This window comes from Pyrus communis, chromosome 11 (genome assembly GCF_041283825.1).
Source record: "Pyrus communis isolate YQ-2024b chromosome 11, ASM4128382v1, whole genome shotgun sequence".
In the NCBI taxonomy this organism is placed as follows: Eukaryota; Viridiplantae; Streptophyta; class Magnoliopsida; order Rosales; family Rosaceae; genus Pyrus; species Pyrus communis.
In genome coordinates, this window is record NC_142575.1 from 32,594,254 (window position 1) to 32,616,024 (window position 21,771).

Here is a 21,771-nt window from a genome sequence, read left to right on the forward strand (position 1 = left end):
TAGTAAACGTAATCCAAGTCCTTTTGGGGTTTGGTCCGAATCGTTGGATGACCCTCACATCATTACATATTAACATATTCAATAGCAATATACAACCAATTAAGATTTGGATGCAGTGCAGCAGTTTAATCTTATTTCTTCGTGTTGCTATACCAAATTAACTTTTGACTAGTTTTAATTTATTAATAGTAGGGTTTATCACAAATGGTATTTGAAAGGAAGGCAGATTCTCTGCCCTCCCACTTTCCGTGTCCTCCTGTGCCCTTCTATTTTGTGTGGTCACGGTTAAACCACGTCAACATTTTATATTGTTTTTTATAGAGATAATAAGACAAAAAGAAATAGTAATATAAAATGTTGACATGGCTTAACCGTGACCACAAAAACAAGAAGGCACGGGAAGTGGGAGGGTAGAGAATCTGCCTCCCTTTGAAATTGCCCTCACCAATCACCATCAAGATGGTCCCTGAAATTGAAAATCAATCAATGTAATCCTAAAAATCAGTGTTGTAAATTAATGTGATCATTTCGTCACAATTTTGTTAAAATTTCCGTTTAATGTTGATGTGCCACATAAATGGGCCCACAAGATTTATCGATTTTTATCACAAATGGTCTTTGAAATTGACTCATACCATCAAGACAGACCTCATCGTTCTTTGAGTCATCAGACCACTAGGGAAACGTCGAACAAGCTCTCCAAGATTAAGGTTGCGAGGATGTTTATCGCCTCAATGTTAACGAATATGTCTCAGAAGTCGTTGCTAATTGGCCAAGCCATCATCAAAGGTGATCTCGATCCGGGTTTAATTTGGTGAAAGGTGTCGAAGTATGTAAAGATGGATGTGTTGAGGTTTTTTTTTAGAGAATAGACAACACATGAGGTAGAGGAATGTGGACTGGGATTGGATGTGATTGCAGGACTGAGTTTTTGGGTTGACAACTTTTTATTAACTATTAAATTATTAAACCTATTTGTAATTTTTTTAATTTAATTAGACTTCTATTGCCCATTTGTGTGTTACACCAGCTCATAACAGAATTTTTCATAGAATTGTGACGAAAGATTTGGGACACTTACTTGTGAGACTACATTATCGATTTTCAATTTCATGGACCATTTTGATGTCGCGGGTTAATTTCAGGAACCATTTTGATATCCAAGTCAATTTCAAGGATCCATTTATGTGCCACATCAGCACTTAACAGAATTATGACGGAATGACCACATTGATTTGCGACACCTATTTTCAGAGACTACATTAATTGATTTTCAATTTTAAAAACCATCTTGATGGTGATGGTCAATTTCAGAAATCATTTGTAATAAAAACCTTTAATAGTATTATATAATGTTTGTTTAATTCCTTGCGTATTCTTTAATTTATAGTTAATTGCTCTTCCCCAATTATATAATATATACTCTTGGTCCATCTTTGAATGCACTGGTATAAAAGTCGCAATTCAATTCTTTAGGGATCCATGCAATTACGAATATATTAATATTCGTTGAATATATGAGGAGATAATTAGGGCAGTTCATATGTCTGCCTCTCGCCATGTAAAAAAAAGTTTCCATGCTGATCATAATAACTTATATATACATTCATATTTTTTCTCCATATGAATGCAATGAGAAACCATAAGCGATATTTAAATTTTTTTTTTCAAACAAAACTTTGTCGTCCCATATCAAATTTGTTTATTTTAGCTTTTTTTTTTCCCCAAAAGTTGTAAATCACGTTAAAAAAAATTTATTACTTATAATCAATCATAAATTGTAATTCACGATATTTGATAGTAAAGATCTACTGTAATAAAGTGTATGTTATGTGTCACTAAAATAAATGGTTATTAATAAATAGCGATGTTTTGATAAAATCAATAGTAATCACAAAACAAATTTCTTCAAGTATGACATCATGTATTTGCTTACATGTACGAAATAAAAAGCGAACTGCTAAGGACACTCTTAAAAGTGGGACTCTTTACCTTATTTTTTTTGGCACAATTTTCGTGCAGACATTATAAAACACTGTGCAAAAGACATGAGGTCGTGGTGAGTCACACTTTAAAAGAGTTTTCTTAGCATTTTTCAAATAAAAAATATGTGTCTCCTACATTACAATTCAGGGTTTAGGCCAAAAGCATGTTTTTAAGAAGAAGAGAGTGTATTAATGGGATAATTGAAAACCAGTTTAACTTTTCAATAGTGACGCTATCATATTAATTCGTATTTTACTATCAATAAAATCAGTTTAACTTTTCAACCGTGACGCTATCATATTAATTCGTATTTAACTATTAATAAAACTCATTTATCCTATGAAAAAAAAAAGTAGCATTATTTGGTTGTAATTGGTTTTAAACCAAATTTATAACTAAATAATATGGTTGTTGATAGTTAAATTATTAATTAAATGTTGATTAACGTGCTTATTTTCTATTAATGACACATAATTTATTTACAAATTTAGTTTTAAAATTTGACATTCTTAAACTTATTCTTAGATTTATGATATACTAAAAAAAGGTTAATCGACAAAAACAAAGGTCAACGTCTCAGTCCTCGCGGATGTAAAAATAAAATAAAACAAAGTGACTCTACACTAGCATAAGCTGAGAGTGCGCAGCATAGTAAACCTGCGCATACACTTGCAGCGTAAACCGTGTGTAGAAGGAGGGAAAATAAGAAAGGGAGGGAAAATAAGAAGAGGGAGGGAAAGAGGATTGAGTTGGAAGCGAGCGAGTTGACCGAGTCGGCGAGTCGGAGAAGAAACAAGAAAATAAAAAGGGCACAGGCAGCGGGGAATTTCGGGAAAAAAAAAACTTGGGCTTTTGGGTCGTGGAATTAGCAAAATGGTGAACACGAAGGTTATTAGGCAGCCAAGCCAGTCCCCTTCTCTCCTCTCTTCTCCTTTACCTCTCTCTCCACCACCCTCCTTTCTCTCTCTTCTTTCTCTCTCCTCATCGCATTACCCTAAATTCTCCAACTCTCTCTCTTTCTCTTTCTTCCCTTTCTCTAACCCTAGCTCCTCCACCGCCTGTCTCTCTACCCGAACCAGACACCCACCGCATTCTTTTTATTTTTACTCTCCCCACCCCAATTCTCAATTCCCAATTCGTCATTCTCTATCTGCGTCTCTCTCTATTTCTCTATTCTCTCTGCTCTATACTTGGTTTGTTATTCTCTCGGGAGGTTTTCGATTGCTTTTGCTGCTGCGGCGGCTTCGGGTGGTGCACCGATTGGGTTCGATTCGCCAAGGTATTGGATCGGTCTATTGGTTGTGTTTTTGTTGATTTTGTTAGGTTTTTTTATGTGGGTATTTAATTTTCAATCTGTTGTGTGTGGGTTTTTGGGTGAGTGTTTGTTTGTGGTCTTAAGTTTGTTTCTGATGAACGATGAGTGTGTGCCATTGTCCTTGTCTTGATTATGTTCTGAATTGGTGTATTTTTTAGGTTTGGAGGTATGCAATTTTGGGGCTGGGTTGCTTTTAATTTCCTAAATTCGTGGACTTGATTTCGAATTGCTTCTAAATTCTGCTACTTTCTTTCAATTGTTGGTTGATTTGGGGTTTTCGTTGCAGCCCTTTATGGAATTAGTAGAGTTTTTGCAATATCCCACCTCTTTTTTTATTTTTGTTGGGTTGTGGGTTTTGTAATGCTCGTTCTATCGTGTTTGAATGTCATCATTTTGATTGTTATTGTTTTTGTTAGTTATCTGTTAGCTACTAGGACTCTGGGTTTTCAGCTGCATACTGATCATCTAGCAATACCAATTTGTGTTGTTGTCAACCTGAGTTGCTTTCCCTTCCTAATTGGATGTCATGGCTTAATTCGCTGTTTGTTGTTGTTCTCACGGGTGTCATATTATGAGTGCTTAACACCCTTCTCCTACGTGCTGTTGTGTTACTGACAGCACACGATTTTCTTGTTCGGAATTAAACATGTTTCCTTTTTTCTGGGTAGGGCTTTTGGCTTCGCTGGAGTACCTTGTTGGCGTTGTATTTTTCTTATTTCATGTTTCGATAAGTAGTGGCATCGGAAGAACTGAGTTGTAGCAACATTATCTCATGGAAGACTTGGGCAATAATCATAGACTGGACAGTATAAGCAGTGCTGTAAGAAAGAAGAGAAGTCAAACGTTTCGTCGACCTCGACCTGATTCATTTACTGAACTCCATGATCAGTCACCGTTGTCATCAACTACACCTTCGGATGATCAGAGCAAGGTCTCTAGTGATGAGAATGCAGGTTGTGATGCCAATTCAAAGAGAAAAGAATTAAGTCTTAATGAATGCATGGCCAGGGGGTCTTCTGCTGCAGGTAATGGCAAAAAATCTCACAAAAAGGATAGTAAGGGTGGAGGATGTAATTTGTTTTACAAGAATGAGACAGGACAAAATGGGAGCAATAACAAGCGTTCCGACGAAGGTTGCCTTGCCCCTGCTAATGGGAAGAGCTCAAGCTTAATGAAGGATGATTTGATATTGGAGTCAATAAGTGATGATGCATTTAATGGGAGAAATGGTGAAGGTCCAAGTACTGGGTTGTCAGGGTTAGATGGATGTGGAAATGAGAACAAGGTTAAAAAGGTTAAGCTCAAGGTTGGTGGTGTCACACGTACAATTCAGGCCAACTCTACATTGAATGGTACAACGGAGGGTGGGTCTTCTACAAAGACTGCTCGATTGTCAGATGTGTCTAGACCACGGCAGAAGCAAAATCTTCTGGTAATAACAATTGCTCTTCTTCGCTTGAATCAGGGACTCAGTATCTTCCCAATTATACGAAGAGGATTTTTAAGTTTTTGAGGTCTTGCATCATAGTATTTGAGATTTATGCGTATGCATTTGTGTTATGGGCCCTTATTGTCTTTGTTAAAAATTTGAACTTTGAGTGTACTTATTAGAAAGAATGTTAATTTTGTGTTTAAAATTTGTGGTAATCAACTTGCTTGTTTGTTTGACCAGAGCAGATAGTCTACTAGTCACCATGTGGATCATGTTAATTGGATAAATGGATATTTGGAATCTCCTTCTGTATGGAAATTTATCTTTTGCAATTATGTGGGCGTATGAGCATAATAAATGCATATGTTATGGTTAGTCTATTAAGATATTTTCATTAAACAAATTTTTCCATAACAGGGAAATTCGGACGATAATCATTCTCCTTTGGATAAGAAGCGAGGCTTAAAAGGAATTCCATGGAAGGATTTCTCAAGAAGTGGTGTTAGTCTTGGGAGAGATAATTATTCGATGGGCAGGACAGCAGGAAAGAGTACCTCTGGAAGGGAAGGCGATAGATCTGAATCAGTTCGGAAGAGCAAGCGAGTGCCTAAGAGGCGCGTCCTTGATGGAGATTTTGGAGATGAAGAAGAGGATGATGAGATTCGGTATCTGGAGAAACTGAAAATATCAAAGGTTGCTACAGTGTATAGAGATGATGATGATGAATCAAGCAGGAAGCACAGAAAACTTTCTGCAGTTTCCAACATTGATAATGCCGGTGCATCAAGGTTGGATAAAGACCTTAAAAGGAAGTCGAGAACTGATAGAGTATCTGGAGACACTGATTATGAGGAAGAACAAGATTCATTATCTGATGGGGAGATTGAAGGTAAAAAGAAACAGAAGAAGGAAGCTGTTGATTCTTTGATGGATGGTAAGAAGGAAATGACTCTCACAACTCGTCAAAGGGCCCTTCAGTCAGGCAAAGATGCCGCCCCTGGTTCAAGCTTAATTGAGTTTCCTGACGGATTACCACCTGCACCATCTAGAAGTGAGCTTTTCCACCATGATTTCATGTACTTGAATTTTTTGTTACTGTAGTTAATTGTAATATTTACATGTTATTGTTTTGGTTGACCACAGAGCAAAAGGAAAAACTTACAGATGTGGAGCAGCAACTGAAGAAAGCTGAGGCTGCTCAGAGACGAAGAATGCAGGTTGAGAAGGCTGCTAGAGAATCAGAGGTATGCTTGTTATTTGCCTTACTTTCATCATGTCCATTAATTTCTTCTGCGTTAGAAGTGGAAATCAGACTTATTTATGTAGTTATTTCTTGTTATTGAATTATGTAGGCTGAGGCTATTAGAAAAATTCTCGGTCAAGATTCCAGCAGGAAGAAACGAGAAGACAAGATAAAGAAGCGACAAGAAGAAATTGCACAGGTATTGAAACCTATGAGATGATCTCCCTCCCTTCCTCTTTCTCTGTCTCTGTAACATGCTAGCAGTTCGGTCTTATCACTCGTTATTTTATGCAGGAGAGGGCTGCCAATGCGTTGACACTTCCACCAAACACCATCAGAACTGTGATGGGCCCTGCGGGTACTATAGTGACTTTCTCTAACGACATGGGTCTCCCTGGTTTATTTGACGCTAAACCCTGCAGGTAATTACTTTTCTTGCAAGTTTTAGGCAATCTCTATGCCTGTTTCCTGATAGGGTGTAACTTCTTGTGGCATGGAAATTCAGCTATCCTCCTCAGCGTGAGAATTGTGCGGGTCCATCGTGTACCAATCCATACAAGTATAGGGATTCTAAGTCAAAGCTTCCTCTTTGCAGTCTTAAGTGCTACAAGGCAATCCAGGAAAAGACGGCGGTAGAAAATACATGCTAATGTCTGCAACAATCTTGTTCTAGCTTTGAAGTTGCATGCCGCAGGGTGAGGCAACATTCCATTCTTTTCAATAGCATCTTTCGGCGATGGCGGGGGATGCTGATGATTCTACAGAGAGTAGTTGATAACTATTAAGTACATATTTAGGGGGTTTGTGGTATAACATTCTTAACTCAGAGTAGAGATTTTTATACAAGTACAGATTGTTTATCCGTTGCAATATAATATAATATAATATAATCCCCTTCCATCTCAATGGTATTGCATTTGCACTCCCATTTGAGCAAAATTGCATTTAATGTTTTAATTGGTTAAAATTGTGTAAGCACTTTTTGGAGAAGAACAGTTTATGTGCTTCTTGGGAAGGACTTCAAGTATTTTTCCTTGGGTACTTGGACTTTTAATAAAAATATTTAGATGTTTATGATAAAAGCACCTGGAACATAAGTGCTTATGAGCAGAATCGATATCAACAAGCCCTCAAAATTGGTTAGACTAGTTGACGAGGACAATGCGTCCTGCACATTGCATTTGTGTATCCCTATTTTGTAGTTATTGATTAAAGTGGTTTAATGTATCGCTTGTTAAAAAAATTAGGATCAATTTCAAAAATAAAATCTTACTCGTGTGCTTTTTTACCCGAGTTGTGTTTTCGTCCTTAAATTCCAAATAAAAATCCTACAAATTATGGGCTACATCTTAATGGGCCCATGGGCTTTAGGCTTGGAAGGAGGAGGCCCAATAAAGTTAAGAATCGGGTGGAAGATAATTACAGAGTGGAAAGGTGGTAAGGTGTTGCTTGCTCCAACGCTCCACTCTCCCTGAAGCCTGCCGCCGTGTGAGCTTCCTTCCTTTCTTTACTTTTTGCAGATAAGGCGCCAAACAATTCAACTTCGTCATTTCTTCCCAAACAATTTACACTCCGACCAACTCAGAAATGGCGCAGACCTGCGTTTCCACCTCCGCCTCTGCTCTCAGATTCAACTCCCTCGTCCTCGCTCCAAACCCTAGCTCTTCTCCCCAACCGAAGTCCCTCTCTCTCTCCTTCCAACGCCTTCCTTCAAGGTAATTTAGCTTCAAATTCACTCTCTGCATTTAAATTTTTTCTAGGTTGTTCATTTGTGATCGCAAGGTCACGGTTCGAGTCGTGAAAACAAAAGCAGGATAAGGTTGTGTACGACAGACGCTCCCCGACTCTCGCAAAGCGGGGAGCTTTTGCTTGGGGTAGCCCTTTTTTCATTAGTTAGTGAAATTTCATATATTTTTTTTTAATACTTTAATAGAACTATTTGGATTGGTTAAGATGAGAAATTTGATGTTTTATAATTTGGAAAATAGCGGAAAACCCAGAAAGCCAGGTAATTGGTGAGAAAATTGATGGGATAATCGAAAGCAATGCTATGTGTTCTTTTTGTGTGTTTCTAGACGTTTGGGAAACTTATTCAGCTTAAGCTAAACATATGGGATGCAGAGACTTTAAATTTCTGCTAAACCCAGTTCTGTAGATTTTGTATCTCTGCTTTGTTCATGGAAATTTGCTTAATTTGCTAAATGTGAATGCAACGTAAAGGAAAGATTTTTTTTTTTTTTTTTCCCATTTAGCGGGGTCGGATAAAACCTTATGGTTATAATGGTTTGCAGGATGTTTAAAAATTTAGTTTGGAGCAGCAAAAAGAGTTCTCCAGTGAAAGCTATCTACTCTGGTGAATTTTGGACACCGGCGGAAAAGAATTCTCGTCAAGGAATTTGGTCCATAAGGTGGATTTAGTGTGCATGCATTATTAATATTTTCCCGGACAAGAAAGGTTGTGCATATCATTCATTTGTTTGTACGTCACTATGAATTTGATGTTGTAGGGAGGATGTGCAAGTTCCATCTTCACCATACTTCCCTGCGTATGCACAGGGACAGGGGCCACCCCCCATGGTGCAAGAACGCTTTCAAAGTGTTATTAGTCAGCTTTTCCAATATGTAAGGAGTAGCTATTTGTGTTTTTCTTCCTGTTTAATTTGGCGTGTTTTGCATCGGTAGTTAGTTTCTTTTAACAAATGCTTCTCTTGTTTACATGACTGTCAGAGAATAATACGTTGTGGGGGAGCAGTTGATGATGATATGGCAAACATAATTGTTGCTCAACTTCTTTACCTTGATGCTGTTGATCCTCAGAAGGTCTGTACTAATCTATTTCTGCTCTTTGCTTATCGTTGCTCTCTCGCTCTCTCTCGCATGTTTCTTGCAGTGATTTTTGGAATTGAATGGATTTTTTCAATTGATTGATCAGTTAGTCTCTTCTGATTTCTGAACAGGATATTGTGATGTATGTAAATTCACCAGGAGGATCTGTTACTGCTGGTACAATCTATCTTACAAAATTGTCTTGCTATGTTTACAGTTTCTTGTTCATAAGGCAATTGTTATATGTTACTTGAATAACTAGCTCTTTATCTACCTAGGTATGGCCGTTTTTGACACAATGAGGCATATCCGACCTGACGTCTCCACAGTATGTGTTGGACTTGCTGCTAGGTACCTGCCTCTATCATAGACTCTTCTCTTCCCCAGTTACTACTAATGAGTCTTCCAGTGTTCTGTATGTGTCTAGTGTTAGCTTATATGGATACAAATAGTAGCTTTGGGAATGAAATTTATTCTAAACACAATTTTTTATGCTGCTTCACAGATACTCTTGACTTGATTTGCTTAATCTTTTTTCGTTCGATTCCTCCATTTTATTGTCTTTCTGAGTGATGCTGCTGGCTATTACTGTACTGTTTTCTCCCATTTTATTTAAAAAGTAAAAGTTTAAGGTATTCTTCTCGTTGTATGAGTGGAGATGCTGATGCAGATTTAAGCTTTAGTTTGTGAACGATTACATTTGTTTAAAGCTTATTCGTATGTAACTTCTTATATAAGCTAGTTCTTCAGAATTTCAGCTGTTTATTGATGGCAAGATTTCTTACTTCGTGGTTGTTGCTAATGTTAGCAACCGAAACAGAATGTCTGTTGCCACTGACCAGTAATTGATATATGTATTTGTTTTTTCATAAACAGTATGGGAGCTTTCCTGCTTAGCGCTGGTACCAAAGGTAGCAATTCCTGTAGACCTGTGGTTTGTATAATTTGTGGTTTTGTGTCCTAAAGTGTGCTAAGTACTTTTCATATTTGCTGCATTAATTAACTGAAGGAAAAAGGTACAGCTTGCCAAATTCGAGGATAATGATCCATCAGCCTCTTGGTGGAGCTCAAGGTGGGCAAACCGACATCGATATTCAGGTATGTTATTTGTTTCCAGTTGTGAAACCTATCTGTGTCAACCGAAAGCCAAAAAGGATTAACCTATCTCCTTATATAGTGGGACCTCAAGTTACTTTAGCAATCGCATCTTGCTCAATCTTTTATTGCTGGTCATCATGCCTGTCTATTTTGGTACTTCAACCTTTATATGTTAAAGTAGAACTCTCGATGTCTTGAAAATTTAACCTGCCATTAAGAAAGATTAGATTTTGAAGATTTGTAGAAGGCTTTGGTCTGCTATTTTCTTGGTTGGCGTGTCTTGTTTTTAACCCGTCATCAAATCTATAAGCAGTTGTCATTCTATGCAGGCAAATGAGATGCTACATCATAAGGCAAACTTGAATGGTTATCTCGCCTACCACACTGGTCAAAGTCTTGAAAAGATCAACCAAGATACGGATCGCGATTTCTTCATGAGTGCAAAGGAAGCCCAAGAATACGGGCTTATAGATGGCGTTATATCGAATCCACTCAAAGCTTTCCAACCTTTGGCAGCCCCAACTGCGATTGAAGATGAATCTGCTGAGCAGACGGTTACAGACAGTTAGAGGTGAATCTAGTGTCCGAACCTTACGGTTTGTTGCAAGTAACGACCTTTATATGTTGTAGAGTTGTATGGTGAGGAGAGGGATATATTTACGGGGTTAACTTTTAATGCTGGATGGCGTTAATATCCGTCAACCGGTGTAGAGAAACGCTAGTTTTGTTGTTGGTTTCCTCTGAAATAATACTTGAATCATGAAAGAATATAAATTTCTCTTGGTATCCTTAAGCATCCTCTTCTGATATGAAATAAAGAAGGGATACAAAACCCTCTGGCATTGTCGATCAGTAGTTTCCTTGTTACACCTCTCTCCCCTGAATTTTTTGTTCAATGGTATGACCGGTTGCACTGTCAGACCCGCTTACAAATAAATGATCCCCTACAACTAGATACATTGTTCTAAAAGAGGGAAGGGGGATTTTCTCCGGATCCACTTTTTGGAGATCCTAAGAATTTTCACATTCTAACTGTTTATCGTACATTATGTGACTAGTTTTGGTTAGATACTATTTGTGTTTAAGTTTAAAAAAAAAAAAAAAAAAAGTCAAATGATTTCTGATCGCACGATACATGATGAATGACTAAGATATGGGGATCCTAAAGTGGATTCGGATGGGATCCAATTCCCTAAAAGAGAACACTTGCCTAGCGCTATATAGGCCCCACCTATATGCTAGACGGCTGGTTGTCATTCCAATTAATTCTGAAGCCTTTTAAAATTAAGAGATGGTGCCTAAATCAGTCTAGGTGGCGACTCTCACTTAGGCATAAAATAAATAACTTTTATTTTGCATTTTATTTTTTAAATAAATTGTAAGAAACTTGTTTAATATTTGGATTCACACTCAGTACATGCTTGTTCCTTTTCAATTGTTCTAATACTTTATAATCTATATGTCATTTTATTTTGCAATTTATATATTATAATTATATATTTTTTAAGTATAAGTAGACATTTATTTATATGTTATACAATAAATTTAGGGTAAATCTCAATTTATTACCCTAAAGTTTCGTGGTTTTTAACATTTGGAACATTAAATTTTTTTCATCTCAGAGTCGTACTTAAGAGTAATTCCACCTCTAAAAAAATGCGATAGCACCCAGCCTATTTAATCCACTCAGTAAACAGTGATAGACCACAATGAACAGTAATAGGCCAAATGCATCTCCACTCCTAAAACTAAATAGCCTAGTCAATTTTATTAAAATATTATTAATTTTTATTATAAAATAATAATTTGATTTTTAATTCTGGCATGATCCCTTTTTCTTCTTCTTCCCACTTTTCTCAAAATGGTCTCTTTGGACTCCCTTCTTTTTTTTCTTCCCTGATTTTCCAACTGTGTGGTCAAGCACAGTTTCACCACTTTTTCTTCCCTTCTTCTTTATATTCTCTTCAAATTGCCAAGACCTATGTGAGATCAGCCAAGTTCGTCCCGACCCAAATTCAAAGACAAGGGGAAAATTGAAGCTTTCTAGAGGCGGAAAGAGATAAAGATAGACAGGGAGGGTTTTGGATATGGAAGCTCGAGTTGGGGTGGTGGTGAAAGGAAAGTAGAGAGCTTCGAATTCAGCTCAGGGAGGCGTGGCGGTATCGCCTGGTGTCATGTAGGTCGGGCAAGGGCTCAACACATTCTGAGCCGGCCTAGAGTGTGACATCCCACATCGCCCAGGGGAGTGATCCACCCACTGGGAAGTTGCTTGTGAGTTCCCAAAAACAAAACCGTGAGGGAATGGTAAGCCCAAAGAGGACAATATCGTGCTACGGTGGTGGAGCGGGCCCGGGAAGTGGTCCCACCCGGACCGGGATGTGACAATTTGGTATCAGAGCCTAACCCTGGCCGCGTGTGTGCCGACGAGGACATCGGGCCCCTAAGGTCGGGCAAGGGCTCAGCACATTCTGAGCCGGCCTAGAGTGTGACATCCCACATCGCCCAGGGGAGTGATCCTTATATGTATATTCTCATCTCTACCTAGCACGAGCCCTTTTGGGAGCTCACTGGTTTCGGGTTCCGTAGGAACTCCGAAGTTAAGCGATAAGGGGGCTTGAGCAATCCCATGATGGGTGACCCACTGGGAAGTTGCTTGTGAGTTCCCAAAAACAAAACCGTGAGGGAATGGTAAGCCCAAAGAGGACAATATCGTGCTACGGTGGTGGAGCGGGCCCGGGAAGTGGTCCCACCCGGACCGGGATGTGACAATTTGGTATCAGAGCCTAACCCTGGCCGCGTGTGTGCCGACGAGGACATCGGGCCCCTAAGGGGGGTGGATTGTGACATCCCACATCGCCCAAGGGAGTGATCCTTATATGTATATTCCCATCTCTACCTATCACGAGGCCTTTTGGGAGCTCACTGCCTTCGGGTTCCGTAGGAACTCCGAAGTTAAGCGAGAAGGGGGCTTGACAATCCCATGATGGGTGACCCATTGGGAAGTTGCTCGTGAGTTCCCAAAAACAAAACCGTGAGGGAATGGTAAGCCCAAAGCGGACAATATCGTGCTACGATGGTGGAGCGGGCCCGGGAAGTGGTCCCACCCGGGCCGGGATGTGACATAGAGACCAGCTTGAGCTAGGTGCCAGCCTATCTGCTTGACTGGAGTGGATTGGCTGGGTGCCGGGCCAATAATTCGGATGGGTGCCGGCCTAAAGGTTCGTTGGTGGAATTGCTCTAAAGTGTTAATTTTGGGACAGTCTCATACATCCGTTAGTCTGACTGTTAAGTCTCCCGTTAAGGGTAGTAAACTAAGATTTACCCATAAATTTAATTAAAATTGAAAAAAAAAAAACGTCTAGGCCCCCTCCCTACCTAGACGCCTAGGCGCTTGGTTCCTGTCTGCTACCCGACTGGCGTTTAGCATCTTTTAGAATCTTGTCAATGTAAGAGTTGCACTCCTTTGTGTGTGGGTTTAATAGTATATCTAGTCCTGATGTCAGGCACGAGAATTTCTCCCCTTTAACGGTGGTGGTGAACTTGTTTAAACCTGTTAATGCTGGTAACTTAGAGTGGTAGAAAAGGATAATGATTGATGATTGGAATCTTCAAAAGCTTGAATGACTTGTACGGCACGTGACTTGCACGCGTGGTCCAAAGATGGCTACTTGTTATAGTTTGATGTTTGGCTTTTTGTAAAGGGAATCTGCAACCATAAAACACCAAAAAAAACAAATAAAACGTAGACTTTGTGGGTTGCACAGATTCCAGTACCTAATCCTTATTTTATTAAAAAAATTAAAGAAAATAGCAAAGGAACAAACAAACAAACATCTCTCCCTCCGTCGCTTCCTCCACCAAATCAACCGAATCCGAACGGATTTTTTTTTTGTGAGAATGTCAGAAATTTGTAAATTATGTTCGTTTATTATATATTGTGCGTCAGAAATTATCTTAAATATATTTTTAAAAGTTAAACATAAATAGTCCCTGACAAAATTAATCACACGATGTACGATGAATGAACACGATTCACTAATCCTCAAGATCCTCGCCAAAAGAATATGCAGAGGATCCTGTTGGAAATCAACCACCCACAAGGCTAAAACTCTCTGGAAAGCAGGAAGGAGGACGTCTCTTCCACCGAACCAAAACCACTCAAGAAAAAGAGAACACTCACTAACAACACCACATCTCCAAAAGATGTGTGATGAGCACACGTGCACCTCGTGCCATCTTTAATTAACTTATAGATAGCATCTCTCAATGTGTGGCGAGAGAAATTTAACTGTATTGACGTAATTACGTATTGTTGTGTGTTTTGATTTTTTGCACAATAGTGTGCAATTGACTTAGATATCGTCATTGATGCATTCCAAGTGCTTGCTAAAATGATGGTTCCCAGGCTGATTAAGTAGCGTCACGTGTTTTGATTTTTAAGAATGTGTTTCGATTCTTTTACATGCGAATGTGTAATCAAGTAAGATATTGACATTGTGGCATTCCAAGTGCATATCATGGACGCGGTTCTCTAGCCAATCAACATGTGCATGCGTTTCGATTTTTACCCAAAACAATACGTAATTGACCAAAATATCATCGCTGCTAATTTCATTCCAGATGCATACAAATTCTTTTCGACCATGTGTATGTATGTATTAGAAGGACAGTGTTGAAGTGACTTAAACCTACCCCCACTCGATCATTAACTTTTTTCTCATGAGTGTGATGACAAAGTGATCCAACTTTTCTCATTTTGTGAACCCAACTATTAGAAAAAAATAAAGATGCCAACAAAAAACGAGTGGTAGTGGGTTGTGTGGGATGAACAAGAACAAGAAGATGACATATATTATTGACAATACATATATTTTAGGTACATAGTTCTAAAAACACTAAAAAACAAACGTTTTAATTTTCACATGGATCAAGAAGGGACAGAGGGAATCCTTTCAATTCCAAAGGAAAGATTGTTAGTCCTCCCCATGAAGCTTGGGAAGGATGAAAATGTTGGCAGTTCTTCAAGCTCATCAAAAAAGTCATTGTTTTCTTCTGATAATTTGGGTGTTGAGAAGCTCATCAGCTGAGAATATGATAGTGACAGTGGCTCTTGCTCTTCATCCAACAAGAACCCAAAACTCGTGTCGTGAGCCGTAAAAATGTGTTCGTCTTGGGAAGATCTGATTGGGGATTCGATGTAGTGGAAGTGTTCTTCCAATTTCCCATGTTCTTGTTCTTGATCTTGTTTTTTATCCTGATCTTGCTTTTGATCTTGTTCTTGTTCTTGTTCTTGATCATCTTCTTGTTCTTGCTCTTGCTCTTGCTCTTGCTTCTGATCATCTTCTTGTTCTTGTTGGGTGGTGGAGATCACATTCACATCAGGAGGACCTGGATGATTGTGGCTGGAAGTGTAGGTAATTATGAGAACTGAAGCATCAGTTTTGCTTCTTTCCACTTGTTTTTTCGCCGAGCAACCTTTCGATGTACTGCAACGGTAGTATCCCCTGCATCATCGAGTGGTTGCTCGGTCAGTCACGGTGCAAACCACTCGTATCAACAAAAATACCAACCAAACTGAAACATATTGTGAAATCCCACCATATACTAACCAAAGTTTCCAAATTTTGTTGATACATGATCATAGATGACAACATGCATGAGTACAAATAATCAAGGTAGTGATTTTCCCCTTGTGCACTTCTCCCTTGTAAAAGTTCATGAAAATGGGTGTGAAAATTCACTTTTTGTATGAGGACTTCCTAATTTGATTAGAGGAGATTGACAATTAATATGTCAGACCATTGAGTGATTGATCATGAGAAAAGAGAAAAATATAAAACCTTGGATAAGGAGATCCTTTGATGGGTTTTTGGCCATACTTCCTCCATGACCAAAGATCGGAAGGCGGCCCTTCGTTCTTTAGCTTCCCAACATTAGCTCCTATCTTCACTGTCACAACAGTCTTCTCATGAGCCACCTTCCTACAACAATACAAGAACATGTATATGTTAAAAATAAAAATAACAAAAATACTTATACAAGTTTATGATCAAATTTTGAAGGCAGTGATTTTCACGCTCCCAGTTACTCCTTCTGCACTCCTCCCTTTGTTTCGGTACATCGTTTTTTGTTTGGTTTAGATAGATATGTACCTACCTTCTTTTGGATGGCTGATTTTCTGGCCTGAGATTTTTTGAAACATCTGAGTCTGGTTCTGGAGAAAGGGTTTCATCCATGCTCCTCCTCCTTGGTGATGCTCTATCTTCTTTTTTCCTTTTCTTCTTTTTTCTGGGGACGGAGGAAAGGAAGCTGCAGAAGCAAATGACACTAAAAAGAAGGAAGAAATGGATCGAGATGAGACAGAAGAGTTGTCCAATTGATTAAGAGAGAGAAACAGAAGAGATAGAGAGAGAGAGAGAGAGAGAGAGAGAGAGAGAGGAAAGGGAAAGCAAACGAGGAGGATAAGCTAAGAGATGACAGAAACCCCTCCAAGTTGCTTTCTCTCCTTCTTTTCACTCATTTAATATAAATTTATGAACAATTACTATATGCACTGCACATATAACCACCTCCACCTTCCTCCCTCTCTTTCTCTCTATTAGCATATAGCCCCACCCCACCACATATCCAGTATTATTGCCCCACTAATTAGACTAGAGCCATGCAAAGGGATATTTTCCATGGACAACATGAACATGTTGGCCCCATACACCTTTTAATGCAGCCTTATAGAAATACAGTGGATGAATTAGGAAAATTATATGTAACAAGCAAATCTAATATCCACTATTTACGGAAGATTCAAAGATATGGGTTAGGTTAGTTGATAATAAATATGTCTGCTTAAACAAAGTTCTAATTTTTCTCTCCCAAATTAGTGTAATTTGTAAAACATATTGGCCAAACAAATTGGGAAATTGTGGAGTCAGTTATACGTAACCATTTTTTAGTGGAGGTATTGGTATTACGCCCCCCCCCCCATGATACTCTTTTATTAGCGATCGACCATTGATATTATCTTGTTTCAAAGAGTTGAGACTTGAGAGGCATGAAAAATTAGGTGTACATTTTCTAATTTTGTTTTAGATATTGAAGAAAAAACTTTGCACACTCAAGCAACCCAAATTAAGTTAATGTAAACTAGAGAGGACGAAAGATGAACCAAGTTGAAAACGCAAAATTCTTTACTTGGCTACAAATCCAATCCATCCAAACAAGTTGAAACAACATATTGCATTCCGAGTGCAACAATCAATTTCCACGTTTTGCACACAAAAGTTGAAAAATATGTGCTATACACCAGGAGACTATCAAGACAACACATTAAGACATGCACTACCAAAAGAGAGGTGAATAAAAATTATACAAGTTGACTAGTCTGCAAATTAAGACATATTAGACATGCACTACCAAAAGAGAACTAGTCTGCGAACTTACAAAAATAACGAATAGTCGCCATCAAATGATTCATAACATAGATAAATAAGCCTAGTCTAAACGAGGGAGCAAAAGTTCACGTACTTGTAATTGCACCAGAAAGTTTACCATTGTCGCTCAAATTAGCTACTGTTCTCCCTGATTTTAATCATGTTCTTATGAGAATCATTCTTGCTTGAAAATTTTCTCGTCTTAGAGGTACAAGAGATTTGCTTATGTCTCCCAACTACAAAACAGTCTCCATCAAGAAGGCAAATGCTCCCCACACAAAGCATTGCCTCAAAGCATTGGGGCAGACTATAAATTTCAGTATTTTTGTCCCATTTTTGCACTGAATTATCAATCCAAAGAATCCCATTAATGTAGTCGGTCACCACAAGAACCCTTTCACCATTCTTTGAAAACACCAAAGGCCTGTTCTTTGTTTGATGGAAAAAAAGCAGGCTGCCATCTACTTTTGAGGGTGTCGTAAAATGGCGATGGGAGGAAATAATGAACCGGTTTTTTCGTCCAACCAAATTCCGTGAGGTAAAAAGAGTGCGAAAAGAGTTGTTGAAGATGGGATTTGATCAACTGCTGGTCATGAATGGTAGGATTCCAAGCTTTGGAGACGGACAAACATGCAAATCATCAGGGTGGAGCCGTAAAAGGATTTCAAAGATTAACTCCGGTGGGAAGCCTGACATGGCTGGAACTTGGAAGCCTCTTCTAGGTTTAGGCTTTTTAGGTTAACAAGCCACTCGTGCATTTAGGGTTTAGGGTGAAGTGCATCCGACGACCCAGTCCCAGACGAAGGTGTCAAATAACCAAAAACCAAAACGTGAAAATCGTATAATAATATAGAAGTGGGCAGTTGTAACAACGAAGTCGTTGTAGTATAGTGGTAAGTATTCCCGCCTGTCACGCGGGTGACCCGGGTTCGATCCCCGGCAACGGCGTTCAATTTTTTGTTTTTTTGGTTTGTTTTCAAGTACTTAAAACACTTCTCTTTCCTACGTGAATATAATTGTGATAATTGTGATAGGACAGGACAAGTCAGATCCCACGAGTGAACCCAATTCAGGTATATATAATGGAGGGCCTGCTTCCTCCTCCTCCTCTCAATCATTTACTTCACTGATGCCATGGTAGTTATTGGAGGGAGTGAGTGTGTCCATTTGCAGAAACTAAAGTGGAAACTGAGATCACAGGGTTGCCCTTTTCCAGATGTGCACAGACAAACAGAAACAGGACGATCCCTCGTGTGCTTTAGATTATGGCACGATAATAATTTGGAGAAGCTGCCAATGCAAGCCAAATTATGTTTTCTAAGTTTGCAAAAAATTCTATTATGATTCAGTATATGGCATACAGGAAATAAATGAAACACCGAATATGGAGCTAAAGATACAACAATCAAGTGTCCAAAACAGCTATAGATATCCCCGCATACTAGAAAAGTCCTCAAGTTTGAACTAGTCCAACCAACTATATATTGTATAAAGACTAATAGCATGCCTTGAGTCTGGACCACTTAACTAAGGATCGACCTTATAATATCTGATTTTACTAGGCTATATTAATTGATGAGTACTTCAGCATATTTATTTTTATATTAATATAGCAGTAGCATGTTTTTGAGCTGAACTTTTTATGTATCAACTTGAAAATGTTGTTGGTTGACTGAAGATTACTATTATCATCGTGATCACCAGTCAGGGGGCAGTACTTCTTATATATACACACACACACACACACATATATATCTCTATAGATTGTATTATTGCAGATCATCAAAATATTCGTGAGTACATCTACAAGCTTTTAGTAAATCACCCCACGTCGCACGTTATACCATAATTCCAGACAAGGTGACATGCAATGAAAGTAATCGGCATGCACGACTGTTTGTAACTAATTAAGATCATTAATATTAAAACTTCATTAGAAAAGAGAGACTAATTGATCATGATTTTATTAATTCTCCAAGTTAACAAGACTAAATACACAAGCAAGTATTTGCTAAGGCACAAGTCTGCTAGGCCGTAAATGGATGATTATTGATGCATAATGAAGATGGCAGTATAATAAGGCTAAATTTTTTTCTTGATTCCTGTGGTGAGACACTACTTTTAAATCGATCCCTGTGGTGAAAAAAATGTTAATCTTATCCCTGTGGTGAAGTTCGTTATCAATCGTAATCCAAATTGAAATTTATGTCAAAATCTCATCCACATGCAACGGTAAAAAGGTCATTCCATTCTTTTTTCTTTTCTTTTTTGTAATTCCACTTTTTTATAATCAACAAAAATAGAAGGAAAAAAAAAAAAAAACCCTCGCCAATCCCTACCCTTGTTAGCCACAACCACAGCGACCACCCACCACCTTCCCCCCTCTCTCACACATAACCCTAGCCATCCCATCCACCACTATTCTACTTAAAACAAAACTAAATTTGTTTGCATAATAACTTATATTCTAACTTAAATGCGACGAGGTACTTTGTGATTTTTTAAATCTTGAATTTGGACTCTTGGCTCTCTTGAAATGAGAGAGTCTGATAATATAAACCTTGTAATTTTATTACTTATTAATTCTTTTATTGTAGCTCTAAAAGTTTTTAAAATAAACAAATTTATGTCCATATGGCGGCGCTTTATGATTGGTTGATGGAATCAATAAAAACAAAAATAACAATTTTGCCCCTACAAATGACAGAAGAACGAGGGAAAATCCAATTTGGACTATGATTGATAACGAATTTCACCACAGGATTACAATTAATAGTTTTTTCACCACATAGGTCTATTTAAAAGTAGGGTATCATCACAAAGATCACAAAAAAAATTTGGCCATATAATAATAATAATAATAAAAGAAGGAAGCATCTTCCACGACGAACCATTTATGTTACTCTTAATTAGCACACACACACAACTAGCACCACTGGAATAGAATTAGGTGACAGAATATATCAATGACCTGCAATTGTATCTGTTACATGCAGCACCCTCTAATAATAGATAGCAAGGGTAAAGTTATGATTCTAGCCTACTACTGAACACAAGGAGCATTTTATTGCTCGTCACTATAAAGTGACGATGAGCACAATCACCACATTAATTATTGTAAGATGAGTAGATTTACTCAATTCTTTGCACAAATTTTAAAATTTAAATTCATTAATTTAACGGCTGTGAATAAACAATATGGTGATGATGTTGACTACCGCCTATATATTCTTGTTGGCAACTAATAATTGTGATAAATTTATCAGGTATATAGCTTAACCTTAAGCCTCTCACATTATGTTCCTCATTTCCTAGACAAGAAAAAATATCGATCAATCACTTTAATTTAGGGTATACAACAAAAAATGGATTGGCAGTACAATGGGGAACAAAGCGCTAATAAGCTCTTGACGAATTCGACTACCTTTCTAAAACAACCTTTCCATATTCTTACACTCACCCTCCTCAGTTTATTGCTTCCCCTCTCATTCCTCATCCTGTCCAGGCTATCTTGCGCCAACTATATCTTCAGCTTAAGCTTCCCCACTCTCATCATTCCTCCTCCCGAGCCCTCCAACTACTATTCATCATGCATCTTCTATCTCTTCCTCTACGCTAACCCTTCTCTTCTCTATCTTCTTGTTTCCGTTGTCACCGTGGCTGCCTTTATCCACTGCATAACAGGAAAAATCACCATCATAACTGAGTTTCCGAGTCCCATTTTCCGTCCCCGTTTATACCCTGCTTGGATCTTCCTATGTACAATGCAAGTCTGCGTCGGTTTGGGAATTGAAGGTAGCATCGTCGCCGTGGAGGTAGTAGATGGGCGCGCTACTTTCGGCGGTGTTGTTGATGAGAAAATATGTTTGTTGAGCAGAGCAATATTTTTCCTAGGGTTGCATGAGACCATGCTTCATTGGTGTAGGGTTGTGGTGAAGCCGGTGGTGGATGACACGGTTTTCGGTGGCGCTAGAGAGGAAAAGTGGGTTGAGAGGTTGGCAATAGCTGCCAGCTTTGGTTGTTTGTGGTGGTGGAGGTTGAGGGATGAGGTTGAGTCTTTGGCTGTTGTGGCTAAAGCCAGAAGAGAGCTGGCAATGGGCTTAGGAGTGGCTGACTTTGTTGGTTGGTCGCTATATTACCTCACTGTGACTATTGGTATGGTTAGGTTGGTAAAAGGTCTTATGTGGCTTTCCATGGTTTTGTTATGTAGGAGAGAAGCCAACTTAGGTAACAATTGTGGAGAAGATCATGATCGTCAAGACAACAAGGTCTAAATCTCATAATCTCATCTGATTGATTGATTATCAAACATAAAATCTAAGATGAAAGAGTAAATATTCTGAACCATCTGAGCTACAAATTCATTCTCTTATTCCTTTAATACTTCATTTTGTATTTTTGGGTAACTATTCCAAAATCGTACACTTTTTTTATAAATGAACTT

General features: G+C 38.4%; 4 protein-coding genes and 1 non-coding gene across 7 annotated transcripts; 4 read left to right on the forward strand and 1 right to left on the reverse strand.

Annotated features, from left to right (window-relative positions):
* Positions 1-2,696: 2,696 nt before the first annotated feature.
* LOC137742541 (uncharacterized) lies at positions 2,697-6,882 on the forward strand. Of its 2 annotated transcripts, none has more exons than XM_068482438.2 (7): positions 2,697-3,265; positions 3,970-4,733; positions 5,151-5,784; positions 5,877-5,977; positions 6,086-6,175; positions 6,271-6,398; positions 6,482-6,882. In XM_068482438.2, exons 2-7 carry the CDS (start codon positions 4,074-4,076, stop codon positions 6,624-6,626), a joined length of 1,758 nt encoding a protein of 585 aa, XP_068338539.2. In that variant the 5' UTR covers positions 2,697-3,265; positions 3,970-4,073; the 3' UTR covers positions 6,627-6,882. The 2 variants fall into 2 exon arrangements, with proteins under 2 accessions (XP_068338539.2, XP_068338540.2); XM_068482439.2 differs by having other exon boundaries at positions 2,709-3,265; positions 6,572-6,882.
* A 515-nt stretch (positions 6,883-7,397) lies between these two features.
* On the forward strand, positions 7,398-10,693 carry LOC137742667 (ATP-dependent Clp protease proteolytic subunit 5, chloroplastic). Its single transcript, XM_068482591.2, has 9 exons — positions 7,398-7,691; positions 8,268-8,384; positions 8,484-8,598; positions 8,704-8,796; positions 8,934-8,979; positions 9,081-9,153; positions 9,679-9,713; positions 9,812-9,900; positions 10,230-10,693. The coding sequence occupies exons 1-9, from the start codon at positions 7,564-7,566 to the stop codon at positions 10,467-10,469; spliced, it is 936 nt and encodes a 311-aa protein (XP_068338692.2). The 5' UTR covers positions 7,398-7,563; the 3' UTR covers positions 10,470-10,693.
* A 4,032-nt stretch (positions 10,694-14,725) lies between these two features.
* Positions 14,726-16,428, reverse strand: LOC137742591 (WRKY transcription factor 22). Of its 2 annotated transcripts, none has more exons than XM_068482500.2 (3): positions 16,057-16,428; positions 15,741-15,881; positions 14,726-15,404 (listed from the first exon to the last, which is right to left on the reverse strand). In XM_068482500.2, exons 1-3 carry the CDS (start codon positions 16,134-16,136, stop codon positions 14,828-14,830), a joined length of 798 nt encoding a protein of 265 aa, XP_068338601.2. In that variant the 5' UTR covers positions 16,137-16,428; the 3' UTR covers positions 14,726-14,827. The 2 variants fall into 2 exon arrangements, with proteins under 2 accessions (XP_068338601.2, XP_088535037.1); XM_088678911.1 differs by having other exon boundaries at positions 16,053-16,424.
* Positions 16,429-18,203: 1,775 nt separating this feature from the next.
* On the forward strand, positions 18,204-18,275 carry TRNAD-GUC (transfer RNA aspartic acid (anticodon GUC)). Its single transcript has one exon. It is a non-coding gene; the product is annotated as a tRNA-Asp (tRNA).
* A 2,378-nt stretch (positions 18,276-20,653) lies between these two features.
* Positions 20,654-21,627, forward strand: LOC137741771 (uncharacterized). The gene has a single exon (XM_068481489.2). The coding sequence runs from the start codon at positions 20,693-20,695 to the stop codon at positions 21,599-21,601; it is 909 nt and encodes a 302-aa protein (XP_068337590.2). The 5' UTR covers positions 20,654-20,692; the 3' UTR covers positions 21,602-21,627.
* Positions 21,628-21,771: the final 144 nt, after the last annotated feature.

Bases quoted from the DNA above. Each gene is read 5' to 3' on its own strand.
- LOC137742667 (XM_068482591.2), top strand. From the start codon at position 7,564: ATGGCGCAGACCTGCGTTTCCACCTCCGCCTCTGCTCTCAGATTCAAC. The intron at 8,980-9,080 runs GTACAATCTATC...TTATCTACCTAG, and splicing joins AGGAGGATCTGTTACTGCTG to GTATGGCCGTTTTTGACACA. The intron at 9,154-9,678 runs GTACCTGCCTCT...TTTCATAAACAG, and splicing joins TGTGTTGGACTTGCTGCTAG to TATGGGAGCTTTCCTGCTTA.
- LOC137742541 (XM_068482438.2), top strand. From the start codon at position 4,074: ATGGAAGACTTGGGCAATAATCATAGACTGGACAGTATAAGCAGTGCT. The intron at 5,785-5,876 runs GTGAGCTTTTCC...GGTTGACCACAG, and splicing joins ACCACCTGCACCATCTAGAA to AGCAAAAGGAAAAACTTACA. The intron at 6,399-6,481 runs GTAATTACTTTT...ATGGAAATTCAG, and splicing joins TTTGACGCTAAACCCTGCAG to CTATCCTCCTCAGCGTGAGA.
- LOC137741771 (XM_068481489.2), top strand. From the start codon at position 20,693: ATGGATTGGCAGTACAATGGGGAACAAAGCGCTAATAAGCTCTTGACG.
- LOC137742591 (XM_068482500.2), bottom strand. From the start codon at position 16,136: ATGGATGAAACCCTTTCTCCAGAACCAGACTCAGATGTTTCAAAAAAT. The intron at 15,882-16,056 runs GTAGGTACATAT...GTATTGTTGTAG, and splicing joins AATCAGCCATCCAAAAGAAG to GAAGGTGGCTCATGAGAAGA. The intron at 15,405-15,740 runs GTTTTATATTTT...TCGATGATGCAG, and splicing joins AAAGGATCTCCTTATCCAAG to GGGATACTACCGTTGCAGTA.